Source organism: Echeneis naucrates, chromosome 18 (genome assembly GCF_900963305.1).
Source record: "Echeneis naucrates chromosome 18, fEcheNa1.1, whole genome shotgun sequence".
Lineage (NCBI taxonomy): Eukaryota > Metazoa > Chordata > Actinopteri > Carangiformes > Echeneidae > Echeneis > Echeneis naucrates.
In genome coordinates this window covers 8,279,296-8,307,291 of record NC_042528.1, presented here as the reverse complement: position 1 = coordinate 8,307,291, position 27,996 = coordinate 8,279,296, and the positions used below count along the sequence as shown (strand labels likewise).

General features: G+C 42.2%; 1 protein-coding gene across 3 annotated transcripts; it reads left to right on the top strand.

The window, feature by feature from the left end:
- Positions 1–56: 56 nt before the first annotated feature.
- Positions 57–27,297, top strand: dennd4c (DENN/MADD domain containing 4C). 3 transcript variants are annotated; one of them, XM_029526159.1, is made up of 34 exons: positions 57–347; positions 10,186–10,496; positions 12,812–13,064; positions 13,154–13,223; positions 14,186–14,355; positions 14,490–14,731; positions 14,905–14,971; positions 15,053–15,111; positions 15,755–15,899; positions 16,659–16,834; positions 17,018–17,118; positions 17,425–17,649; positions 18,260–18,405; positions 18,639–18,677; positions 18,968–19,098; positions 19,234–19,366; positions 19,522–19,728; positions 19,863–19,991; positions 20,139–20,286; positions 20,396–20,530; positions 21,374–21,493; positions 21,598–21,723; positions 21,870–22,948; positions 23,119–23,311; positions 23,441–23,538; positions 23,625–23,800; positions 23,950–24,108; positions 24,254–24,452; positions 24,559–24,669; positions 24,782–24,919; positions 25,074–25,191; positions 25,996–26,152; positions 26,285–26,349; positions 26,578–26,714. In XM_029526159.1, exons 2-34 carry the CDS (start codon positions 10,198–10,200, stop codon positions 26,712–26,714), a joined length of 5,751 nt encoding a protein of 1,916 aa, XP_029382019.1. In that variant the 5' UTR covers positions 57–347; positions 10,186–10,197. The 3 variants fall into 3 exon arrangements, with proteins under 3 accessions (XP_029382019.1, XP_029382021.1, XP_029382020.1); XM_029526161.1 differs by lacking the exon at positions 18,639–18,677; XM_029526160.1 differs by lacking the exon at positions 57–347 and having other exon boundaries at positions 10,198–10,496; positions 26,578–27,297.
- Positions 27,298–27,996: the final 699 nt, after the last annotated feature.

The following is a 27,996-nucleotide window of genomic DNA, read 5'->3' as shown; positions in this document are numbered from 1 at the left end:
CCAGCCTGTGTCAGCGGCGGGCGGCAGCTCCTCTTCTCTGGGCGGGTCCAGCCTGAGAGAGCCGCTCAGGAGGAAAGCTCCCCAGCTAAACTATTCGCTCAGACACAAACATGGCGCCTGCCTCCACCGACAACTTCAGATGAGAGCGCGGCGAAGAAGTGGCCAGCGAAGTTTCTCTGGAGTATTTCCGTCTGGCTTTCTGTTCTAAAGCTTTTTTTTGCGCGCAGTTCTGGTTGAACCAGTTTTTGGGGTTTGCACTCATAAACAAATAAGGAATATATCAAGCGGGTAAAAGCAGCAGGTTGCTTCCATGTCAACATTGTCCCTGGCTGCAGTGTAAACAGCTGGTAAGTGCTCACATATTGCTTCTCTGGGGATCGCTGAGAATAACCCGAATGTGCCGCAGAGGTCAGTAAGTGGGACTTTGGCGGTGTTTAACTCCTGAAAACAGCCTTGTCCCGGTGTTGCGCTGCTTCTGCACTTTTCATCGTGCATTGTCCAACTGCGGAAAGACGCACAGAGCCACGTATCGGTGCTCAGGCTGAGCACAGGGGCAGACGGTGTGTGTGTGTGTGTGTGTGTGTGTGCGCCCGCGCGCGCCCGCGCGCGTTGGGGGGGCTTTTCTTTTGTTACACCCGCGGCGATGTTTATTTCCTGCATCAAAGTTGACCGACTTTTGGGTCGGATGCAACAGTTGGGAATATGACACCCACCCTCATGACTGCTCTCCTCCTCCTCCTCTTCCTCCTCTGCGGGCCCTCCGTGACGCCAGATAATCGGACCGGGCTCTCCTGGAGCCAGACTGCCCTTGCAGGTGTCTGCCTGTGCCTTCCTACCGTATTTCCTGTCTGAAATCAAAGATACCTGGACAGATGGAACCTCAGCAGGGGGGCGTTTGCAGCAGCATAGACTTAGAAACCACTGACCAGACTTCCTGTTGGACGTAGCTTGCCTATATGCAGGAACTTTTCTTCTGAGAAGGCCATATCTGTGTTTTGTGACCCCCAACCGAGGACACTGGGTTGTGTAAGGTGCTTCTGTCGGTTATGTGGCTTTGTGTGTGTGTGGGAGGGCAAGGCAGCACAAATGCCATAGAATGCAATGCCAAGGTGCTCACATATCTATGCCTCAGCACTTGAGTGCTTTCCAGTCTGCAGGAGTCTATAAGCCCTGAGGGCAGCAGAGTCCTCCCTGCTTCAGCTGATGAGCACCGTTTTGGTGATTCATGGCATTCATTTGAGGTTCCTGTTATGACAGCCGTGGCACAAGTATCAGCAGGGCCGAAGATGGCACTTCCTCTGGTTTTGCACTCGTGACGTTCATATTGTCATTTCGATGTGTTCACCACCTGAGATGTCAGCAGGAATCGTCTGAGTCTAACAGAATAATTGTGGTTTAAAGAGGGAGAAAAATTGTGGAAATTGCTGTGGAGGGACTGCATCAGCACGGAGCCGCTGACACGTGGAAACACAGCAGAAAACTTCTCTTTCTTGACCTTGGCTCAGCCTGACATCCGCTGGAAAAGGGGTGTGGAGTGAATGTTGCCTTCTACTAATGGCTGGAGGCTGAAGGTATAAACTGGGTCATGGCTGCACTCTGGCTTGTGTACATTGAACTTGCACTTTGTCACTGCTGCTGCTCGGCCAAAGGCTCAGTCAGGTGACCATAGAAATGAAGCAGATTGGTTAAGGGAGTTGCGACACGCTGTTGAAGGGTTTTGGAGCTGCTGAGGCAAAAGTCAAATAGGATTTTAAAGGCTGTAATTGTTGTAGTTGGTCTGCCGTGATACATCTTTTTTTCTTGAATACTAGAGCTCTTTGCATTACAGCTACCTACACGTCAGCTACCATTGTGTTTTGCTCCAGCACCAGTTTATTTTCACACCCCCAAATGGAATTGACATTCTCAGGTCAATTTATTAAGTACCACTGAATCTTAAAGTCTTTTCAGCACTTTCAAAAGTTGTCCTCTTCCATAAGGAGGCCTGAGGTCACTGTTAGAAACACAATAGCACATCCAGAGCTGACAGGGAGTCATTGTCTGCCTCAAGGACACTTCAGCAACCCTGATCTTTTTTCTCAGATGTTGCTGCCCATGTTTTTATACCTGTGTATGTCATGCAGAGACATCTTGGTGGGCTTACTTCGCCAATACTTACTAAAAATACTTGCTTGCATTTTGCTTAGCCCCATATTTGCATGTATGAATGTACATTAACTCAACATGATTGTCTTCAGCAACAATAAGGATCTTGTAATGCAGCAAAAATCCCTCTCAGGTGACCCATGTCCTTTCTCTGACTCTAGTGTTGTAGTTGTGTCCTGTCAGTAGGTCTGGGTTTCTGTTGATCCCTGCCCAGCTAGTTAGTAAGGGCAATGAGTTTGCCCTCTCTTGCTTCTGCTCAGAGTGGAAAGAATGCTCTGTGTCTGCCGGGCTTTCATGCTGCAGGAGGGAGGCAGTCTTGTGACGTTTTTGCCGGGCCAGCCTCGTTGCTCTGAGGCACTTCTGCTCATCCATCTCCCCAGGTGGTTTTTAATTGTGGACAGCCATATTTTGCTGCTGTTCGCTGTCTTTATCTTGTCGTGTTGTGGGATGACTTGACTGCAACTGCTGGCAGTGCAGGCAACAGATCTGCCTCTTGCATCAGGTGCTCAGGTGTTGGTATCATACACTCATCCATCAAAAAAAAAAAAAAAAAACAGTAGAAATGTGCAGGAATACCAGGCCTCAGAAATATTTGGACTTGTGCCATATCTTCCATGATGTATTATAGTCACAGTTGCTTCTGCTTACTTTGATGTTTTCTTGACGAAACACTCTCCAAGGATAGATTTTTGGATGAAAGAGACAAAATACGATTCTTCGGTGGAAATCTCCTACAGTGCTGACAGGTTTGAAAATTAAGTGTCAAGTAGAAGTAGAAAACATTTGATGCTAAAAGCCTTTGAAATGGAAATATTACATGATGAGGTTAAGTCAATGAGAAATTGAGCATACACTGCTCCTGGCTTCATAGGACTTAAAAATTGGAATGTGTCAGCCTAGACTTCTTCCATCACGAGCACCAGATATAACTCTGATTTTACTTAAAATACTGGATCCTGAAGAAGTATGTTAATAGCATAATGTTAACTCATAGAAAAATGTCTACAGGCAATGTTAATGCAGAGCTTTAAGTTGTGGCTCTACTGGGAGAAAAATTGTGCAGGAAGGCTGTATTTTATCTGAGACATTTTTCATGAATGGCTAAAATTACAATAAAAGAAAAATCAGGATCAGCTGTAGGATATTATTCTGTATTTTACATGTTTTCACTATTTTGAAATGTGAGCACGGTTTGTTTTAACACTATACAAATATGAGCAGTATTTCAGTTAGTTTAATCTATTCAAACAGAGCAGCTATGGCCCAAAGAAACAATATGAAATAGCTTGAAGGAAAAAGGACTGCTGATGAGCCTTTCGTGCTTTGGCAGTCAGATTTGTACTGTGAGAAGCGTGCTGACAACTATAACCAGTCTCTTAATAAAACTGGATTTCTGTACATAAAAAAAACACCCACCATAGTTAAACAAACATGGCTGAAAAGCAGTTCACGGTGGGCCTTGTTCTTTGTTGAGGCTCTGCAGAGTAAGAGAGACGCTGTTAGCATATGGATGTGATAATACAAGACTATCCCACAGTCTTATCTGCAGCCAAAAGGCAGATAGAGCGAATGCTCCACCTCTCACTCAACAGCAAATATTGAGTTAAATGTACTTCCTGCCTTCATCAAATGCTCTTCAGGATGTTTTTGACAGAATACACTTTCTTCTCCTCATGATGTGGCTCAGTCATAAGACTGGTATTCTCATCAGCATGTTGTTAAAGTTCATTAGCAAGCTGAGGTATTTGCAGAACAACAGCCAGCCATGTGCACACCTACTCTTGCTTTGATCACATGAATTCCGTCAGGCTCTGCTGGCCTTCATTTGAGTTCATCTCCCCTCCCTTCAGAACACTGGGTTTTCTGTGGTTGTCACCAAGTTGTAAAATGGAGGTTTCCTCACCTCACTGGCAGCTTGTACTCGGTCTGTACTCTACCACCGACAGCACGTTGTGATGACAGGAGGTACATAGAATCACTTTGCTCTTTCAGATGCTCTAAAGCACAGAACTACAGAGGGGCACTTGAGGCTGCCGCTGGAGCTGAAATGTTTGTCTGATAGTAGCTCAAATAAAATTACATATTCCTGACATTTTATTGCTTTCACTAAATTTTCATGGCAGTAGGCGTCACTGAACTTTCAGTGAGGATTTTAAGTGCACTTCAGCTGTGTTGCGTGGAGATGAATGTATTGCATTTCTGCAGAAACTCACATGTATCTACACTCGTCACTGTAGAAGTTTCATGTGGAGAATCAGCCTAACCTGCTGTTTGGTCAGTCTGCTTATTAGTATGATCATTGCATCTGTAGCCATGGTTTTTACTGTCTGTTCACTGTGTCCAAGGTACAGTAAATGACAGATGTATGTGTCATGCTCAGCTGCTGTTTTGGACAAGATGCATGGCAACGCTTCTCCTGAAATAACTGAGACAGACACAGCACTGTCTCTTGTCCAGCATTACACACACACTAGTGCATGCGCACACATGCAGGCAGGCTCTTTCACCCCAGGGAAACGAGCCTCCAGGCTCTTTTGTGTGAAAGAGATGAGATCATCGTGGGGCAGACCGTGGGGGATGGAGTAAAGGGTTTACACACAGAATATTTAAATAGAGAAATCTCTATGTCTCTGTCTTGCCTATTCTTGTTTGCTTAAATTGCTTTTGGCACTGTGGATACTTTTGGGGCTTGACAGGTAAATGTCATTCAAGCCAGACAAGTGCTAAAACTGAATAAACATCAGGTATCGTACACACTGATATGAGTAGTTCCCCAGTTTTACTTTTGGCAGCTTTTCTCCTGCCCCTCAGGGGCTCTTGAGAACCTTTCTAAGCAGGCAGGTTAAGACCAGTTCCACAGTGGTGATTGATAAACACTGAGACCATAATCTGAATGTTGTTCATTTATTAATTTATGAGACAGGGAAGAGAAATATCAGAATTAAAAAGTGATGGGTGGTCTCCTCATATTAGTGAAGGCTGTTATGGACATCAGCAATACTTCTTTCAGAAGAGAGAAAGTTAAGGAGTGTGTATGATATTCTTGGCTTTTCTTTCCATTAAAAATAATTTCATCAATCAAGATCAAATGGTTCGACACTATAATAGCCATGATATTCACAAATATCTCACAAGCTGAAACAGTCATGTTTGTTTTTAGCTTCAATTGTTGCAGCGCTAAGTATGTATTATCATGTGTGTACGTGTCAAAACCTCATCTGATCTGATTCTAGTGTTCATAGCAGCAAGGAAGACAGGAGTAAGTTTAATTTCATAGTGAGCGGCCTCAATTTATGTCCAGTAGAGCTTCATAGGGTTTTCCTGTCACAGTCCACAGTGACCTTACTCCGCTAGTGCAAGCCAGACAAAGACTGTGACACTCGATCATGGGGGCGCATGAGTAACAGAGGAACAGGTTTTCACAGGGGAAGGGAGGGGCAGAGCACAACCTTTAGAGGCAGGGGCTCAGGTTACAGGACAAGGCCTCATACAGTGCAAAACCAGTGGACCAAATTGTCATTTTACCATTTGACCCAAATAGCAATGCTGTTAGGAAGAACAGAAAAGCTGTAATGCTATATTCATCTCTGTTTACAACCATTTCAAAGCTTTTAGTCTAATTCCCTGTCAGAACCATCAGACTTTACTGCCACTGCCATACTTTATTTGTTCACCAGACATGAAAGTATGCAATAAAATTGGCCTTTTCTGCCTTTTTACCTTACTGTAAGTCTAAAAATGAGATAGTGATATCCTTCAAGTTTGACAGCCAACTGCAGTGGCCAAGCCAGCTCCGCTAAATTGCCCTTGAAAGACTCAGATCAATCTCCTGAGCTGCAGCGTGTTGCAGCTCAGGGGCGCAAGTGCAGCCTGGCAATGTTTGGACTGTGTTGTCATGGCAGCATCAATGTTTATCTATCGTGGGCTGTCATAAAGAGATATTTAGATGGTTGTGGCATTAGTGGTGGAGGCTGAGGGAGCTGCCGCATTATGATCCAGCCTGAACAGTAGTGTGTGCACGCCGAATGGCACTGGCTGTTTAAGCCTTACAGGCAGGCATCAGCATCACTAATGATAACTGTAACTCACTGGTGGTCTGAATATAACAGATGTCAGCTTTATTACATCAAATGAACTTTTTTTTTTTTCTAAATTATCATATGTTCACTGATTGCAACATTGGCTTCATTTTATCACAGTTCCCTATAGCATTATATATCACTGACCAATCCTACTTCCAACCGTAACCTCTTAACAACCAATAAGTTGTGTTACTATTGTAACTCCATTTTCAGAGTCAGAGCAGGGAATGACACCTTAAAACTCTTACCAATATATCATGTTCCTGTATGCTTGAAAGCAGCCTACCAGCAGAAGTACCATTATCACAGTAGAAAAGTAAATTCACATGTGATGTAGAAACAGTTGTGATTGGGTTTTAACAGGAAAGCAGGTATTTATTGTTTGTGCATCTGTGGAAGTGAACATCATTCACAGTATGTATGAGACAAATGTACACAAACGATAATATTGGAGCATTTTTTTGTTTGTTTATTTGTTTTTATTACTAAATGAACTAAACACGTGAACACAAATGTAATCCCAGCTAAAAGAAGGTCACAAGTGTCATGTTTTGGGAGATTGACACAAGTTGTATGTTCTCTAGTACATATACATATAGATTAATTGACTTGGAGGACATTCATCGGGCAGGATTCAAAGGCCATCTGCCTGCCTAAATAAAGGCTTTTAGTACATCTACATCATCATACTATTCTCATTTTCTCATTTTTGTTCAAAACAAAATTTTAAACTAAGAACTGATTCAGTTTCCTTTTTATCATAGCCCTAGATATTATATGCACATACATTAAAGACAACTGAAGTATTTCAATTTCAGTAAAAACTGAATAAAAAAAATAATAGCTTTCAAACTCACTTTAAGCACAGCTACTATTCAAAGGTGACTGTGCCGACTGGCATAGATGAAAGGAATAAGTAATGTAACAGGCGATCTTTCATTACCTCTCACAATTATCATGCTAATGAAATTTCCCTTCATCACTATAGAGCTGTGTATCATCTTCCAACTTTGTTTTGTATTTTCTAGCACCCAACTTTACAGTTTGGATTCAAATGCTCTGTAAAATCCACTGTATGCTATCTTCCCCCCACCACACGCCCCACAGACCAAGTTAACGATTAGTGGAGCACTTAGCAAACAGGAGTCAGATATTTCCATCAAGGTTAGATCCAGAAAACAGACATTAGCGTCAGTCTTCAGAAACTCCCCACAAACTTTCAGTGAATGCTACTTCATGTTTTATCTACTTATTAAGTGTGAAAAAACAATCTGTTCCTGTTTTAGTGAAGTTCCACATAATTCATGCACCAACCAGTTCAGCCCGTCTGTGACTTTAAGATATCTATGAAATGATGAATAATAATCACAAACAGTTTGCATCAGTGTCAGAAAGCGGTACAATAAAGGTAACAGGCTAACTGTGACAAACTGTCACAAGACTGCCAGGTGACCCAAAATGATGTCCAGTGTGCACAACCAGGCATGTGGACAATACAGGTGAGCAGTTTGGATGTAAAACAGTGTAAACCATTTTCCATTTAGATGTTGTGCTGAGTTCTTGCACATAACCATCTTAAAAATCTCATTAAGACCCAAAGACAACAAATTTGCACAGGCAAATCATTGGCTCATTTATACTCAGAAGAAACTGTGTATAAATCTGTGTGTTCAGGTCAGAGGGGAATAGTTTTTGTGTTAGCTCTAAAGAGACATTCATCAACCACGCAGATAGAAGAAGGCCATGTAGGCAGTGGTTAGACCATAAGAGAACATTTACTGTCCATTCACTGCTGAGAACACATTTAACAATGTCGTTTGTTAGAAAGCAAATATAGTCTGAAAGCAGCTTTTTGCTTTTAAAAAGTGTTTGGGCCAGTGAGACGTAACCATGGCTACAGTCCAGTAAGTCTTATCGAAGAGTAAATAAGTCTTAACACAGATTCATGTCTCATTGTGTTGTGTAGCATCGTAGAATAAGAGCATGTGTAGAGCGGCTTTCAGAGGAATGGGACTGACAGGATTATTCAGTGACTTGTCAAAAACTGCATCTGGAATTACTTGTACATGAATCTTTGTTGCAAGAGCAAATCATGAATTGATTACCAAGAAAACAGATTGGTTGGAGTGGTCTCCATTGAAAAAAGTACTCTAACCTTAACTCACTGCAAAACTAATAGTTGATCCTGTTTTGTTTTTTCTCTCCCTCGCCTTTCCTTCACTGAAACACTATCATTGAAAGTTGAGCTCACCAGGCCTGTGACTGGACGCGACATTAAATTGTATTGTTTTTGTTGCTTGAGGCTTGTGCTGATCCAGTTAGACTCTTTGCTCTTTGATTTGAGTGATTTGCTGACTTTTTTTTTAAAGGGTAATGAAAAATGGGCCACAGACTGGGCACATATCCAGCTAAAATTCGTCAGGCCTACCTGGACTGTACAGCTGGCAGTGTACTTGAAACTAATCGATTTTGGTGTGTTCACATTGGCAAAATGCCAAGTGTAGGACTCATAAATAAGAACGCTGCATGTATGGTTACATCAGATGGGGTGTGATATCTTGGTCAAAACATGAATTGGATGGTTTTGCACACATCGTGCCATTGTTGTGCAGAATGCATTTTGTAAAGCTAATAGAAAACAACGTCTCAAAGTCTAGAAAGGTTTTTTTTTTTTGGTGTGGAAAATGTGTGTCAGCTGTTTGTCATCTGTGACTGAACAGTTTTCCTCTCAGGCAGGTCAGTCTGCCTCCTACCGCTGCTTCCACAGCATAACCCAGCAGATGCCCTCCACTGTGGTCACTACCATACTCTGCTGTGTCCTCCCAACTACACCACTATTCTTTTTTTTTTTCTTCCTTCCAAAAATGTCTGCATGGTGCCTTTACCATAATCTCACAGTTTTTCGACACGTGTTTCTTCACAGTTACAGTTAAATTCCAGAATAAAAATAAAAGTACAGTAGCTAATATGAATCTGCATCATTCAGTCCAGCGCTGTCTCTGCTTGTACTTGCTGTGGCCTTACAAAGAGGCTTCTTTTTTCTCTCTCTCTCTTTCTCTTTCCTCCCGCCACAGCTGACTCATTGCTGGAAAAACTGAACTTCTTATGTAGCTCTGTAATGTGGACATACTTGCTTCAAGTTTACTCTTTCATTTTAAACAACCATGCTTTGATGAGACAAGTGCTTTTCTTAGATTTTTGTCGTGTACCAACAGATAGAGTATAAATAATGAGCAGCTGTTTTAAATTTTACTTGCAGTACTTACAGGTTTGCTGTCAGTATTTTAGTCATACGCTGGCTCTGTGTATGGCCAGCGTTCATTTTCATTCCATTCTTTTTTATCTTAAAGTGATACCAATGTTGCACATTTCCACAGAAAGTCTTTCTTTTAAAGAGAAATATATTCCAAAATCAGATTTGTGACAATATTTTAGGTGTTTTACGGTTTTCAGTTGCTGCATGATGGATGCTCCTGGTGACATTTCTGAACATTCCTCTGAGCTCGGTGGCTGTCCCTTGGCTCTCTGTATCCACTAGAGCTTATACTCTCTCAACTTGTTTGGAACAGTGCAGTGATATACAATGACAAGAGTGTTTGTGAATCTCGACAGATCCAATCCCTTCATTAGCCCTTGTGTTTCCCCGGTTTGTTTGCTTGGTTGTCGTGCAGCAGTCTTAAAGGATCCTTTTATTGGCTTGGCCACAGTATTATTTAGCATTCTGGGTATGCTTGCATGTGTAGTCCATCCCTCTAACCTAGAGTGAGACATAAGAGCTTTGCTTTCTCTGACATGCTGTCTTCTTGTTGGCTGTAGCCTAAATACAGTATCTACAGGGCGTGCAAGATGCAGAGAACCATTTATTGTCTTCTACAAACATGGTACAGGACTGTTTAACTGAGCAAATTTACTTCAGGCTTGACAAATTAAACTGATGTCTCTGTTTTCTGCCTTCTAGGTACAGCCAGCCATGATTGAGGATAAGGGTCACCGTGTAACCGACTACTTTGTGGTGGCTGGACTCACAGATAAGTCCACACCCTTAGAGCAGGATCTGTCAGAGACCAAGTCCACTGGACCCAAAGCGCCCATCACAGACTTGGCCGTCATTAACAGGTCAGCAGGAGAAACGGTGCCGGAAGGATTCACATGTATCGACAGCACCTACAGTGGCCAGCAAGCCAACTTAAACCATGGCAGCCTGAAGAGCCCCGAGCTGTTCCTGTGCTACAAGAGGGGTCGAGAGAAGCCTCCTCTCATTGACATCGGGTAAGTCAGCAGTTTGTCAGTGTTTGAAAGTTCATGTGTCTGCAGCAGTAGATGACATATTAAAGGTGAAGAAGGAAGCTTTTAAAACATTAACATCAGTGCAACAGTTGCAACAGAATTTCACATGAACTAAATAACCCCAATGACATTTGCAGTAACTTAGGAGTGACTGTCAGTCCGTCACCTCCAGTCCTACTTTGATGGCACAATCAAACATTCTTTCAGAGGGGAAAGGAAGTAGGTGTGTTGTCCGCTTCATTCATTCGATCCTATTTCGTCACGGAGTTCTCTTTTTAAGCCACACCTTTTGGCTCCTGTCCACTGATAGCAATTTTTCCGGCTTCCTTATATTATCTTTTAACAGGGAGCTCCATTTTGATTTATTCCATTTTCCTCAGAGGGTGCCAAAAATGTTACCCACAGTCAGTCATCACTGTGTTATACCTGTTCACTTGTCTCTAATAAATGAATACCAAAAAGAGGTGTTTTCTTAACTATGACGCAACTGACCCTGGTATTTCTGATCCACACACACCTTAGTCTTTGTCTTAAGCCTTTCCATGTCTCCTGCTAACAAACTGGACTTTCCAGTTACAACTCTACTCACTCTTGAACGCTTCCTTGAATCTGTCAAGTCAAGTCTTTGAAAGATATCAGAAGAAAGAAAAGCTTTTGGTGTATATACTTAAGACTTTATTTTTACTTTGTTCTCTGGTGAATTTGGTTCATTTGTGTTATTTTTGTGCTTCCATTCAGCTCACTAAAGCTTTGAACTGTAGAATTGCGTAAAACACTTAAGCAAATTGGCACACTGAGCATAACCATATTTTCATAAGTCAAGTTTTTTTTTTTTTTTTTTTTTTTTTTTTTTTTTGTGGTTGTGCAATGCTGACATACAGTGGATAAAATAGAAGTAAACTTCTATTCAAAGATTCACAGTCATTGTCAGGCTACTATGATTCTTTGTTCATTTGCTGAGGCATCAAGTCAGTCACGCAGTTTGTGTCTGAAGTGCTGATATCCACAGCTTGTTTTTATCTGTTCTGCTGCATAGAAAACATTTCACAATGGTTTTTTTTTTTAAGAAATGACATTCAGGACAGTGATGAGTTTTTGTGAAGATGACATGCACATGCTAATTACCTTCTTTTGATTAAACTCCAAAGGTGCAACACCGACACTGGCTGACTCTCTGCTCAGCTGACAGCCCTTTAACCTGCTAAATGTCTGCTTCCAGTGAAAGAACAAATTTAGCAACTAGCAACCTGTAAATCATTCATTCTCCCCTCTGCCTCTTCTGCTCTCAGTGAAGCCAGCATTCCCAGCCCAAGGTGCCAAAGCGTCACGACTCACTGTGCCCATTAAGCCTCTGTTTTTGTCACCTAAATTAGAATTTGCTGGCAACTGCACTCCTGTCCTGCACTGAGTGTTTCAAGACTATTATATCAACAGTGGCTCCTCTGTATCGTGCACAAGATTGCAAAACATGTTTTGGTGTCGGTTGTAGTTAAAAGGGGGCAGCAATCAAAGCTTTTGGCCTCCCACATGGCATTGTTCAGATTGAAGGGGAGGACATGGAGCATTCTGCCATAAAAGCCCTGCAGTCATGCAAAAGGTCCAACACAGTAGGGCACTGATTGCTTCCCTCTCTGGAACTTGAAAGAGTATGATAATCTACAGCAGTTGTGATAAGGAAATGGTTATTTTCTTCAGTAATACAGTATAAGTTTGAATCTCGATATGAGAGTTTCCCTTCTCTGGAATCTGAATTAGTCAGCTGGTAAATGTCTGAATCATATCATCCATTGAAGAGCCGCTTCTGAGAGTCCTCAAAGAGAAACCAGAGCTTTAAGGAGGAAGTCAGAGGTGCCGACCACACACTAATCCTCCCTGTAAAACAGGAGAACCAGAGATTATTCTCAACATAAAGCCACAGTTCCGCTCTTGGATCATTGTCACACGACAATGCACACTTTCTTTAATGCTGTCTGTTTCAACTTCATGGTTTATTGCTCTTAAAACTTGACTATCCTGCTGTTTTTGAGACTGTTGCATCATTTGAAAGTGAGTTATTTGTCTTCTGGCAGCAAACTTTGCCAGGTCAGAACTGAAGGCCAGGTCAGCAATGCCTCTCAGACTCTGACTGATACCTTATAATATGCGAGGGTGTGATGTCAGCTGTCCCATATAATTTCTCACTCTGAATCTAAAAACAAAATTAGCTGCATATGCTTCTTTTCTTTGTCCCTTTGGACAAAACTCAGATGCAGATGCATGAGCTAACATTTGTGCTTACTGCTCATTGTTTTGGGCAGAGTTCTGTATGAGGGCAAGGAGCGTCTGATCCAGGGCTGCGAGGTCATCCAGGCCACACCGTATGGCCGCTGCGCCAACGTCAACAACAGCTCAGCCACCTCACAGCGCATTTTCATCACCTTCCGCCGAGCACCACCCGTCCAGCCTCAGAATTCCCTGGCCGTCACAGATATTTGTGTGATTGTCACAAGCAAGGGCGAGACGTCACCACATACCTTTTGCAAAGTGGACAAGAACCTCAACTGTGGCATGGTAAGTCTTATTTTTATTTCCTTAACTAACACTTAAGAATCATCACCTCCATGAGACCTAATGTCTAAAACATAGTTTTAACCTTTTAGTGGGGCTCCAGTGTGTTCCTGTGTTACAAGAAATCAGTATCTGCGTCCAATTCCATCAGTTACAAAGCTGGTGAGTAAAAGTCAATGATTTCCTGATGGTAGGTAAAATTTATCACATCTTAAGCTGCAATCTGCGGGCTTTTGTTTTTTGTCTCCCCTCTAATAATTTTTAAGATGTATTTTAGGCTGTAAAACACACAAAATAAATCAGTTGTTATGTTATGAAATGTTATGTAATGTTATGAAATGGTCCAAATTATAAGACTTTGAGTCATAATTGTGTAATGAAGTCAGTCTAAAGTAAATTTAGCTTTTTCAAATATAGATTAAAAGGGTGAAATAATCAACATTCAAATGAAACTAAGAGTTTGACACTGACTAACGGAATATTTATTTTTTTCCCCTTAAAACATTGTCTATACACTAAATTTATTATGTTGTTAGTTTAGTTGTAGTCATCATTTAAACAATCATGCAGCACTCTTAAAGCATGCAGGATTGTGATATAAATTGCAGTGTAATCAAAGCTCAGGCAAGCGGCACCTCCACTAATCACAGCAGAGATCGTAATGGTGTTTTGCAGCTGACCTTTGTTTTACTGCCATGTGGCATTTTCACTGACTGAATGTTTCCTGAACAACTTCGCCTTTGGAGTAATTCATTGTGCAAGACATTTATAATCAGTGCTCATATGAGTGTGTGCACGGAAAGACAGACAGACAGACAAACACACACACTGGCTGTCTTTATCTTTTTTGGCCATCCTTTTTCCTCTGAAGCAAATGTTTATTCATCTCAGACAGCAGCACTTCCTGTCACGCCCATTGTTAGTGTGTCAGCAGGTTGTTTTGTTGATATGCAGCATGTTCACAGAAAAAATTTATGGCCTTGTCAAAACAGCATCTTACCAAATAACAAGTCACACTGAGAAGCACTTATTACTGGCAGCTAAATTTTTGACTGGAAGTCTGGAAAGAAGCATAAAAACTACTGTAGTAAATTAGTATAATCTTTGCTTTCCCCACTCCTCAGGTCTAATCTTTCGTTACCCAGAAGAGGACTATGAGTCTTTCCCTCTGTCCGAATCTGTCCCCCTGTTTTGTTTGCCTATGGGTGCCAAGATCGAGTGTTGGGCACCAAACACACGCGACCCTCTTCCTGTCTTCTCCACTTTTGTCTTAACCATCTCATCTGGTGAAAAGGTGAGAGACATTTCCTGAGATGGACTCTGTGATAGATTGAAAAATGATCAAGGACTTGGTCTATCATAGTCTATTTCTGTTAAGGCTGAATGAAAAAAACAAAGACACTACTACAGTTTGTCCTTGTTTTCTAGGTGTATGGATCAGCTATTCAGTTTTATGAACCATATTCAGTGGATTTGTTGAGTGAGAAGCAAAAGATCCAGCTGGGCCTGCTCACCACTGTGGAGAAGAAGATGATCCCCAATCGGCCTGTAAACACCAATAAATGCATCTGTCTACTCTCCCGCTGGCCCTTTTTTGAAGCCTTCCGCAAATTTCTAATGTTCCTCTACAAACTCTCTGTCTCAGGCCCCCACCCACTGCCTATTGAAAAGTAAGAACCAGCCTGCAACTACTGACACTTTAAACCCACAAATCGATAGACTGATTATATTTTATTTATGATTTATATTTATTTTATATATTTTATTGTCTTTACTGATTGTAAAGATCTTTGACAACATTTTGTACACGTTTTATTAAGTTGTGTTTTTATATTCCAAACAGGCACATCTCACACTTCATGCACAATGTGTCATTTCCTTCACCACAAAGACCCAGAATCTTGGTTCAGGTGATCCTTCTTTGTAGTTTCCACTCAAAGTTATTAATTTATTTTAAGTATTGTTTCCTCATCATGAAAATTCTTCTTCAGCTCTCAGCACATGACACCCTGATCCTCTCCCAGCCTGTGTGTACACCTTTACCACTCAGGTACAGTGAGTGCAGTAGTGCAATTCTTCATATATTCTGTTGTCCCTACGGATAAAAGTCTGCCTTATCTAACAACTTTATTGTTAAAAATGCCACAAACTTTCAATTGATATTCTCCTTCATGTGACCAGCTGTCTCTGTGATTGTTATTTCCAGTCCTACCACATTAAATTAAATAAAAAAGGACAATCATTTTCAGCCTCAGTTATACAGTTTTCTGATGATGGTCTTATCTTCTAAAAAAGTCTCATTTACAACTCATAACTATGGATCCAGTAGGCATTGTCACTAAGTGAGATATTGCCTTAACAGCATTAGAAACTACTTTGCATCCTTACAAATGAATGTCAAGTTGAATCAATGCCACACAGCTAAAGCAGATTTTCCAGTGAGACCTTGACAAAGTTTCTCACAAAGTTTTTATTGGCTACTGTTGTCTAGACAAGTCTTACATTTTGTGTGTTTCCATTTCTGCCTGGTTCACTTGTTTCTCTCTTACATAACTTGTCATTGTAGTTAAATGCCCTTATGCTCAAGCCTTTTCTCCATAAATTCCAAATCATCTCTCCCATGTTTCCCACCCTCCCTCCCTCCCTAAGCTCATAGACTCACCACTCTCCTTTGTGCTCTCCCTCCCTGTCAGTGGGGCAGACTATGGCACTCTCCTGATGAACCTTGGTGCAGACAACTGTGCCACTCTCCTCCATTTTGTCCTTCTGGAAAGCAAGATCCTGCTGCACTCGCTCCGGCCCGCTGTGCTCACTGGAGTGGCTGAGGCTGTGGTGGCTGTGAGTAGATGACTGCACAGTTTGATGGGCAAACAATCATGCTGGATTTTAGCATAATGACGTTAATATGATAAAAAATTTAGTTAGTTTTTCAGCATTAAACTCATCAACAACAACTATTTTGTGTAAAAATATGAAGCTACCACCATAACACATAGGCACTGTGTTGACTGAGTTCCCTTGTGTGATGATGGTTGTCTATATTGTCTGGATCAAAATCCACTATAACAGACACAAGTTAAGCTGTTGTCCTGAGTGAGCGAGACAGTAATTGTAGTCTGTTACATCCAAGCCGTCTGCCACATAATACGCCCTCTTCTCATTTCTCATTGTGGTAATATGATTTTATCTGTCACTGTGTAATAAAAGCTCTTTGTCACCATTCAGATGCATCATACTTTATAAGAACTGGGCCGACCTTATTTTCTGGCTGTTGTTGATTCTCCAACTTACATTTGTCAGTTGTGTCTCCTTGAATAAACAGAATGTCGCAATTCCACACAAATCCTTTAGAAGGCATTTGAACTGCCGCAATAGGTTGACGAGTCATGATACAGAAGAACAGTATGTCTTATGTAACTGAGATTGTTGCCCAAGTGTAAATCTGCTGGGTTTTTTAAGTTCACAGTAAACAAAACTCAGGCAGCTCTTACATAGTGGATCAACATAAAAGAGAACTTGATGTCTGTTTCTACCTCCAGAGGGTGGAAAGATAATCTGGCTGTGGTAACCCTGCCTCTCCCTCTTGTCTCTCCTCAGATGATCTTCCCCTTCCAGTGGCAGTGCCCCTATATCCCACTGTGCCCACTGTCTCTAGCAGATGTCCTTAATGCCCCATGTCCATTCATAGTGGGCGTGGACTCCCGCTACTTTGACCTTTACGACCCCCCACCAGATGTTGTCTGTGTGGACCTGGACACCAACACTATCTACCTGTAGGCTGTGCTTTAATGCTAAACTTCTGTTACTGCCTGAATTGCACTGTAATTTTACGGCTCTCATCTGGAGAAAAGCTGTTTGAAATATTAGTCCAATACATTTGTTAAAACTAAGAGCGCGCTGTGTACAGCTCTGGTCTTAATTCCAGCTAAACAAGTTGTTTGTTTTTTGTGTCAAAGGTCTGATGAGAAGAGACACAACAATTGGAAGAACCTCCCTAAAAAGCCTTGCAAGAGCCTAATCAACTCACTGAGCAACTTGTACCACCAGCTGAGCTCCGGTATAAACAGCATCTTATGTCCTCTTACAGTAAAGAAATTCTGAAGTGTTACCTTTTTATTTGTAACAAAATGCTAGGAATTAATAGAAACATTTTACAATACAATTCACAAAATGATGACCAAAAAGTTGAATCTTTATACAAAGAGAAATTGAATAAATGAATTAGTTACAGTTCAGCCTTTTATTTGCCTTCAAACCCATTTGATGTTTAAAGTAATAAAAGTATTAATCTTTTTATTAACTTTTACCTGAGTGAAGAAGTAAGAAAAAAGCCTCCTAAAATTAAACTTGATTTGTTTTTTAGTTTCAGTGCGTCAAGCAACGCAGGAAGGCTCGGCCATAGACATGACCCCCATCGAGGCTGACTTCACCTGGCACAAGAAGAAGACGGCTTTAGAGATGGAAATCCAAGAGGCTTTTCTACGCTTCATGGCCTCCATCCTGAAGGGCTACCGCTCCTACCTCAAACCCATCACCCAGGCACCTTCAGAAAAGACCACAGCCGCAGACTCGCTCTACGACCTGCAAGGTAAACAAGAGTCTTACAAGAGTCAGCTTACAGAAAAGGAAGTATTTTTCATGAGAACAAAAGTCATTTGGATTAGTCTGTTCAAATGTAGGTATTGATTGGGTTTATGGGGCAGCCAAGTTCCTTAAAATCTGGAATGGTTAATTGCTTTGTAAGCTATCAATAATTTACAGCCTTGATTCAGATTGCCTCACCTAATGTTCAAATTTATTGGGATCTCTATTTAAAGGAGCATCTCAGCTATTACTCAGCTTCACTCATTTTAGAGATCAATCATCTTTACCATTCACTGTAACAGAGAGACCACTAATGCTTGTTGCTGGGAAATTGGGCCACGCTTCCATTCAGCTTCACTTTTAGAGACCAATTTTAGACCCAGGGAAAGAAAAGACTGCGTCACTGCATATTTTAACACCTTTAACTCATGGATTGATTTGACTATCAGGCCCGTGGACAATAAGGTAAGATTCAAATCAAAGCGCAAAATTTATGAACACTTTTGAAAAGATATTTCTGTTGTCTTCAACTCACTTCTGTAAATTATCAACAATAACACCAGATTCCTGTTGAACTTGAAATGATGCCACAAAATTCTCTTGCCTTCCTGCAGGGTTTCTCAAAAGCAGAGACCGTGCTCACCAGAAGTTCTACTCCCAGCTCACCAAGACCCAGATATTCATCCGCTTCATCGAGGAGTGCACGTTTGTCAGTGACAAAGACACCGGTTTGGCCTTTTTTGACGATTGCGTTGAGAAGGTGATTGCTAACCCAGCATCAGCCCAATCTCACTATCTACTTTTTGCACGTGGATTTCACATTGTTGTCCTTTTTTTTTTTTTTTTTTTTCTTCTGGAGATTTTTTTCCATGACCAAGGCTTTGTTTAATGTTGTTTTATTGGCAAAATACCATTTGTCTGCTGGGAGACTAAGGAAGCTAAAATTTCCTCTGATTCATTCTTTTCCCTTTGCTCCATTTCCTCTTTTTGCAGCTTTTTCCCTCTGATAAAATCACCGACAAGGGCACCAAGGTAATCGCTTACACTGTGATCAAATTTCCCTGTGCCTTGCTTTCTTTGTTTGTTTCTTACATTAAAAGGTAAGCAAATTAACCATTCTCTCATTTTGGTATATGCTTGCATCAACGTGCTTAAATATTTCCTTCTTTTCTTCTATCCTTAAATTCCAAGCAAAATCAAATAAGCGTGTTTTATTTTCTAATTAGGAAAATATAATGCACTTATAGTTGTTTACGTCTGTAGTGTGTTCTATTAAGCTGCTCTCAGTATCACTAATGCTCTGCCTATGGCCCACACTGCAGGTTGAAGGAGAGTTGTCTGAGGACACAAGATTGCTGGAGCTGGATGAGTCTCAAAAAAGTGAGCACACCGTGTTTGTGATGCCCCCTGAACCTCCGGCTGATGGTGGAACAGACTCTGCTGCACGATATACGTAAGTCTTTTTATAGGTCATTAAAACTTCACAAAATGAATGAATGGTTTTAAAAAGTGTGTGAATATGCTGCTACCTATCCCTCATGTGGTTATTTTATACTATTATATCTTTCATCATATTTTCATTCCCCAGATATAAAGCCTTTCCCAGATTGCAGATAGATGTATTTGACCGTCCAAGAGTGTTACGACCAGCACTTAGCAGCAGAGCAGCAGGTGCCAGTTTGTCCAGTAGCCCAGCACTACTGGCAAAGAGGACGAAGCAGGTGTGTACGTGGTCACATAGACAAAGAGGTTGGAGTGTTTGTAGGAACCCAAAACAAATTTAACTAATGATATCTCACATTCTCTGTCCGTAGCACCATATGCACCTGCCATGTCAAAAAGATGCTTTAAATCCTGTATCCCCTCCTTCCCACAGGAGATCAAGCTAGCCTACAAGATGGCAAAGCGTTTCTACTCCAATCCTCCGCTGTGGGCACGCTGTCTATTCAGTCATTGTTACAGCCTCTGGTTCATCTGCCTGCCAGCAGGCGTGCGGCTGGCCAAGTCTAAGGGACGCGCCATGCAGCAGGCATATAACATCCTCCTGAAGATGAGGACCACTGAGGTAGAGGTGCTGGATGAGGTACGTTACACTATCACAAATCAAACAGTGTTCTTCCTAGTTTCTGTTTGTATAGACTGTTATGCTTTAAAGCTACAGACAACACAGACATCCCTGTTCAGTTAATGTTCATGCTTCCATCTTTCTGGCTTCAGGTGTGTTACAGAGTGGTAATGCAACTCTGCGGTGTGTGGGGTCTTCCTGTCATGGCTGTGCGAGTGTTGGTTGAGATGAAGAAAGCTGGAGTGCATCCCAACGCCATCACATATGGCTATTACAACAAGGTCATACATAACAGAACAGTTTAAGATTTAAACTTTTATATAAAATTTTTAAAACAAATCTCTAGTTTTCAGAAAAGTGCCACCAGCTGATCATTTACCAATAAATTCAAGAAGATAAAGCATTCTCTTGAATCTGTTCATCTCCAGGCTGTCTTAGAGAGCCCGTGGCCAAGCCGAAACCGCAGTGGCCTTTTTATGTGGACCAAGCTTCGTAACGTGCTTCGAGGAGTGGCCCAGTTCAAGCACACTGTAGATCGAACGACTTCCAAGAAGGGAACTGCACTTATTACCACAGGTGGGAATGGAACGTATAGAATGAGAGGGCTAAGTAATTAGATTCTGTTTATTTCTCGTTCAGTTTTTACTTGTAATGTTACTCACTTTTTCTTTCCATCCTCCTCTAGCTGCATCAACCACTGATGGCGACCGTTTAAGTCATGGAAGCGCTGACAGCTCGAATGAGGTTAACAGTGAGGAACATAACCTCTTTCCCCATGACCACGGCATGGAGGACACAACAGACAACCATTGTAGTACAGGTATTTCCTCCCTCTAAAAACCTGATAATCAAACTGCAGCACTACAATTTGTTGAGCATTGCTCAGATCTGGAGATGCCACTGACCAAGTTTGTATCTTAACCTGTCTAAAATCACTCAAATCATTGCATTCCAATATCTCTGAATTAATTGCACCTAAAAGCACAGAGGTGAAAAATAAAGAACAGCATTGCTCCATCATTTAAAACCTCTTTAAAACAAATATACTATATCATACTATGGAAATATACTTCACACAAATGTTTATATTTGAGTACAACTCTGTTTGCTGGTAATCGTGTACTCAGCAATGACGACGCCACCAACATTTGCAGCAGCCTCTGCTGACACCAGCAAGGGTTTTTCAGTGCAACAGGTAGTTACAGAGGCACCAATGAGAGTACAGAGGGACTACTGAGGCCTTTCTCACATACTGCATCTCATCCTGGTTCGGCAACGGCACAGCTGAGGAGAGACACAATCTCATCAGGATAGTGAGAACAGCTGAAAAAATCATCTGTGTCGCATCTCCAGGACATCTATACACTGTGCTGTGCGGGCAGATGGCAGTTTAAAGGACTTCATGGCATAGAAGGATCACAACAAGAACCATTCAGCTGTTAAAAAGCTTTGAACCAACAGAGATCGGACTTGTGAACAAGAGAATGTGAAATGCTCAAAGCGGACTCTAGACCACTTTGACTTTTGTCTGCCAATGTATTCTTTTTATTGTACCGACCTCCAAGTGGTGGATGTGTGAAACACAATTTTTTTTTTTTTTTTTTTTTTTTTTTTATGTGATGCATAAGAATGACGAATAAATCTAACTATTTGTGATCTTCAGGAAGGCAGTCTGATCAAGGCTATGGCTCCAAGGATGAGTTACACCAGGAGCTGGCAGACTCTTCACACACAGCTGTGCTTTCTGCTGAGGACAGAAAAAATACCAAAGCACAACATAAAGGTAAGAGAGGCCATTTCCATTCTCCTGTCCTATATCTGTACTCAATTTCCCCCCTGTGTTAATCCATCTTAATGTGTTGACTGTGTACCACTGTCATTAACTAGGAGGTGACATTGCTGGCTCAGTGGACAGTGCGGTAGCAGTAGCAGAACCTCCCAGTCCTGTTGATGGGCTCTCTACTGTCCCTAGTATTGTGAAACTGTCGACAGGAAGCTTTGATGGAGAAGTTGGTGAGCAGGAAGATAAGGCTTTTAATTTCTATCCAAAAAAAACTCCACTACAAATAGATTGTTTAGTTTTTCATTGGAGTTATCAAATTATTAAAGAATGACTTTAATGGTTGCAAACCAAAGACACTTTCATACCTATTCTCCAGGTGCAGGGAAGCTGTTTAGGAGACATAGCAAGAATGATGATGTGTCTCTCCCTGGTGATGATGCTTCACTGCCATCAGGGGATGCAGCCAGTCAGCCTCAACAGCATCGGCAGAAATCCTTTTCTGAGCGCAGCTGCAGCTTTAGTGCTGAAACTCGTGCAGGAATGCTTCTAGAGAAAGGCGTTGGCCACATGGCCAGCCAGATGGGTGCTGATGCTCGTATTCTGGCTGCAGCGCTCTCTGTAGGTCAAAGTGTGCCCCCCACCAGTGTGTCCACATCACTTTTTGAAGAGCCAGAGGATGATCAAGGCTTGATACTTGGGAAGCTACCAGTGGAAGAGGAGCCAGAGGCACCAGAAAAAGGAAAGGGAGATGATAATAATGGGGAGGGGAATGAGGTAAAAATGGAAAAACAAAACAGGAAGGAAACCGAAGCACAAGAAGATGAGTCTGGAGTGCGAGCAGCAACCCTGGAGAGGGCAGACGTGGAGATGGGCGCGGACCCTCTTTCCCTTCTGGTATCAGAGAGCGAAGAGTCCGCCTCTGTTACCAGCCAGGAGCCACCACGTTCCATGCCTCCTGTGGTGTCCCGCAACCTGGCCGAGGAGATCGAAATGTATATGAGCCTGCAAAGCCCTCTAGGTGTCAAGTCATCCAGCATGGAGCTCCAGCAGTCACTGGCAGATTCCACTGATGCCCCCCAAGCCAAACAGTCTTTGGAGCGCAGATCCAGCCTACCTGTACCTCCTGTTAAAACTCCAGCTGGCTCCGTAGGTGACACACCCAAATGTAGCCCCACCACTGTCACTCGCTCCAAGACGTTTGCTGCAAAGACAAAGACCCCCACCACCACTACAGCTAGCCCAGGGGCTAGGACATCCTCTCTGACAGCGCTGGTCAAATCCTCACAAGGAGGATCTTTGGGCTCAGTCATTAACTCCATTTCAGGTATGAAGATGGACACGCTGTTGTCCGGACCTAAGATTGATGTGCTGAAATCGGGCATGAAGCAAGCAGCAAATGTAGCCAGCAAAGTGTGGGGGGCAGTGGCATCAGCTTACTCCTACTCAGATGACGAGGTTAGTGTCCTTAGAGGAAGGTTATAATTAAGATACAGCTTCTCAGCTATTCCAGCGATACTGCTCCTGGGCCTAAATTGTCCTTTGTATTTCCTTAGCCAGCAGCCTCTACCAAGGGCTTTTCCACACCTAAACTGAAAACAAGTGCTTTGTGTAATTTAATTTTGCAGGATGAACAGGCTCAGAGTGCTGGCGGCTTTCCAGCACGTCTGGATGAGCACATGTTTGCTGAACATGACATAGATGACAGTCCTGATGGAGGAGCTATCCCAGGTTTAGTGGCCAATGGTTTGAACCAGAGCTGCACCAGCCTGGGCAGCAGCAGTGGCAGCAGTGACACAGGCCGAGGGACCCACCAGACATGTAAGCATACACTCTCTGGTGTCAATAAAAGAGCAAAGATATAAAATATGGGCCACATGATGTGCTACCTGAGGTAAATGGACTTGTGGTATCAGCTCTCAAAACCCCATTGTCTTATTTTGGTTGCAGATACAACATCAGGACGAGCAGCCAGGGGTCCTGACTCTGAGCAAGGCTCTTCACACCATGCTTCCTCCTCGAGCATCTACCAGAACTTCGCCTTGGAGGTCAGGACATAGTATTTACAACCAACCACTGCCGAGCTTGTGCTGCCAATATGAGTAACTGGGAAGTTATATTTCCCTCCTGTCAGGTGCTGATGTCAAGTTGCTCCCAATGCCGTTCCTGTGAAGCTCTGGTATATGATGAGGAGATCATGGCAGGCTGGACAGCTGACGACTCCAACCTAAATACAAACTGCCCTTTCTGTCGCACAGCATTCCTTCCCGTACTGCACATCGAGTTTCATGACTTGCGCACAATGACTGGGTAGGAATATGTTGCCTGAGTATTTAATAATTATTGTTGAAGAGGTGTCAAAATTTTAAACAGATATTAAAATGGATTTTAAATTGAGAGAACATTAAACCCAGTCAAAAAAAAAAAATCCAATATAAATGATATTCTGTGATTTTCAGGTTCTATATGAATCCCAGTGCTTCAGGAGACAGTATCCACAGCAACAGTACCCAGCCCACACCAAGCAGTTCAGCTGACATTAAAACACAAGACCTCATCTCTTTCCCTGAAGAGGAGCCGCGAGAGACTCCAGATAGCCGTCCTACAGCACATAAGAGGTGCATCTTCATATGAATCATTGCTTACATTAGTTAGAACTGGATTCATCATTCAGGAGTTCTTCACAAAGGAAGCTAAAAAACTCTCACCTGTCTCTTCCAGTTTTACCTTTTCATCATCCCTCTTTGCTGTTTTTGTTTCCAGTCTAATTCCAGAGCCGGTGCAGTCAGACCCACTGGGTTTACTTGAGCACCATGCAGCAGGGAAACAGCAAAAATGTAGTGGGACATCACTGACACGCAGCAACAGTGTTGGAGGTCCACTGCAGAGTCTAGACTACTCCCAGAGACCTGGACATGGTGTGTCCACAACCAGCCTGCCCTGCAGTCTGCAAGAGGTGTCGGTCAGTGCAACAAATTAGACATATGGCTTTAATAGACCACAAGTAAGACTTTGCATGCAAAGCATTGAAATTAATTGCTGGAATGCAATGTATGTGTAATTGGCAGGATGGCATAGGAGCCAGAAGGCCGAATCCCAAGCCTGTCTCTGTGCCGTACCTCAGCCCCTTGGTGTTACGCAAGGAGCTTGAGACTCTGTTGGAGAATGAGGGGGATCAGGTAGAGTACCTACATCTGTCTGTTTTATGGCCTTAGAATTTGCCAAACATGATTCCATGAGACCATGGGACATTTGTTTCCCTATAAATCCACCTTCTCCTTGTCATTCCAGGTGATCTATACCCATAAGTTTCTGAGCCAGCACCCCATCATCTTCTGGAACCTGGTGTGGTATTTCCGCCGCCTGGACCTGCCCACTCACTTACCTGGTCTCATTCTTAACTCAGAACATTGCAACAATGGAGTACAGGTTGGAGACTTAATATGTCACCTATCATGTTTCGTCTCTCTCAGTATAACTTGAACTCTCGGACTTTGCTTACACAAAGTTCTGGTTTCTTTCTGTTTTGAAGTCAAGCAGTATCATTTTGGCAGCTCTGTAACTCAAGGCTTTGTCTTTGCAGCTGCCCCTCACATCACTGTCCAAGGACAGTAAGCAGGTATTCATCCAGCTCCTGTGGGACAACATCAACTTGCACCAGGAACCTGGACAACCCCTCTACCTGTGGTGGAGGAACTTGTGTGAGTCAACACACATGTTAGCTATAGCATCTTCAACACTTCTACTGCGGAATTACATTTTCAACCTAATAGTATGATATAAGTAAAAGAACAAAATTATATTGCATAATACATTTTATAATAATAAAATAACAAAGCTGTTTTACTACAACTAAAAATACCACTAGAGGGCGTCAAAGTCAACTGTTTAAAATCTCAAGCACACACATAGACACTTTGTCTTCTTTGTCCATTGGCCTTCAGTACTTCAGTACTTGAGTAACCAGGTTTACATTTTTTAAAGTTGAAAAATGAAAGTTATGCAAGCATTTTTTTTATTTTGTTGGACACAATATGAGAGAAAGCACCAATGATAGCACAAAAAGTCCAACCACTCCAGGGTGTAAAAAAAAAAAAAAAATCAAATCAAAATAATTTCTCTTCCCTGTATTTTTTTCTCCACTTATCAATCTAGAAAGTGGGTGAGATCCATTTGTATGCTGGATTCCAGCCATTGTGCAGTTATATATGATATACATTTTTCAGGACATACCAGTGTATATCTTAATATCCTCCTTAAACACAAGTATATAAATATTTAAGCATAGTATCCCATTCTACAGAGTAATGTGGAGGGTGTGATAAGTGTTATTATATCTGGTAAAATGCTGACAGATCTCATTTCAGGGCCTACTTTAATAGCAAACTCGTAAATCTTCTGAAACAGGCTTATCTGTCATGTCATTGCAATGCCATTGTTGAACAGAAGAGGTCAAAACCAAAGCTAATGAGTAAAATAATGGTTGGCTCTGTCTTGGGTCCCAGTGGAGAAGAAGGGGACGCTGGCGCCAACAGACCATCAGGAGATTCGAACCCTTCTGAACACAATTGTTCGCAACATCCAGACCAACGATGTCTATGGACCAATCAACCTGCTAATACGAGAGATCAAACGGGGCCCTGAGGGGGTCAAACGACAAAGGTCAGCTCTGCTCTCCCTTTTTACTTGAACTGTCACTGCTCCAAATTGATTTCTGAAATGTTTTTATCAACATTCATGGAGTGTCTGTGAAAACATGCCTTAAAGCCCATTTCTATATTCTTCCTTTCTCAGGAGTATCTACAGGGAAATAATGTTTCTCTCACTTGTGGCCTTGGGACGGGAGAACATCGATGTAGGTGAGTGAATGTGAAAAGCCGTCATCCAATCCCAAGGTCTGAAGGCTGTGAAAAAGACTTCAATCTTTCTCATTTTGCTGCCTCTGATCTGTCAAAATCTGACTGTTTTTGTAGTGTTCTGTATGACTGCTCTTCTAAAGATAAACGTGGCAAACAGTTAAATTCTAGGCACCCTTACCTTTGCTCGGCTGATTTTGTAATCTCTGCTCCTTGTCCTTACACCCGCAGAGGCCTTTGATAGGGAGTACCGTGTGGCTTTCGACCAACTGAGCCCTGAGCAGCTTAAGTCATTGCACTGCATCGATCGGCCGCCCGCCCCCAGCGTCCAGTGGTGCCTTAAATGCTTTGGAGCCCCTTTCATCTGAGCATGGACATAACTATGAAAAATCTAATCTCTAACAGCAGGGATGAGGCGGTCAGTTGGTGGCTTGGGGTGTGATCAAAAATTGTTGAAATCAAACACCTCCAATTGTCCAAACATGGTACTTCTTCGTCCCCCTTGTCCTGGAAGATGCCCATTGTCTGCTTATTCAGCATTTCATACGTTTTCTTCACTGATCCATACAAATAGGACTGTTTCTCTTTCACTGCTTGGACATTAGCAGTGGACCTTTTGGGACGAGTTGATGTGTGTTTCTTCACAGATAGTGTATAGAATGTTTAATCCCTGTACAGAATATGCTGGCTGCCTCTATGGTGTAGACATGCCCTGTGTGTTTGTGTGTCTGAGTGAGTGTGAGTATGTGATGGTGGCGTCAGTTCCCTACTAGTAGCCTTTCCCCCATTTTGCTTAAATCTGTCTTATGTATCCCCACATAGAATCAGTGTGAGTTGTCTGAGACTGTGCAAACCCCAGACCCCAACTGTTCCTGTTGTGCACTTTCTAGAAAAAACAAAACAAAAAAAAACCCACAGCAAAAACAAGAACTCAAGTACACCTGTCTTTTTGTACATATTTTTCTACTGGAGGTAAATCTGAAACCTGAGGAGGGGATTTTTTGAGGCAAAAAGTCTTCATACATTGACTGTTTGTCTGATCCAAGTCTTATTGAATGTTTCGTTGTACATGTACAGGTTCAGAGTAAGACCCTCTGTCTGTGTAAATACCTGCTAGTAGCAGACATGTAAATGGGAAAAGACTGTCAATGACAATCACTAATTATAATCACTAAACATTCCACATTCCCTGCAATCAAAACAGGTCTTAAAGAAGTTTTGATCTATACAACACTCAGCCCCACGTGATTTCAACCTACTATTTGGGAGGGAGATAAACCATCATCTATCAGTTGGAAGTGAAAAGCCGTGCCACACTACTGATTCCCACCATCACATTATCTGGCAGTGAAGCAGCAGCTTGTGCCGCGCCTCAATGTCACATCAATGGATCCAGCATGTGTTTTTAATCTGCCTTTTTTTTAACAGTGACTTGCTGTACTTGTTCAGCTAATATGCCTATTATAAAATTAGAAGAGCAACTTACACGTAGTTGGGCTTTTTGCTCAAGCATAGAAGGAGCCAGTAAGGTGTTTTTAAATATGGAATATTATTTGCTGACAAGATGGCTTTTATGGTTTACATACAGTAGCTTTGAATGTGAGTGACGGCATTTTGAGCTTTATACTGTGCAGCTGACGCCGTGTCACC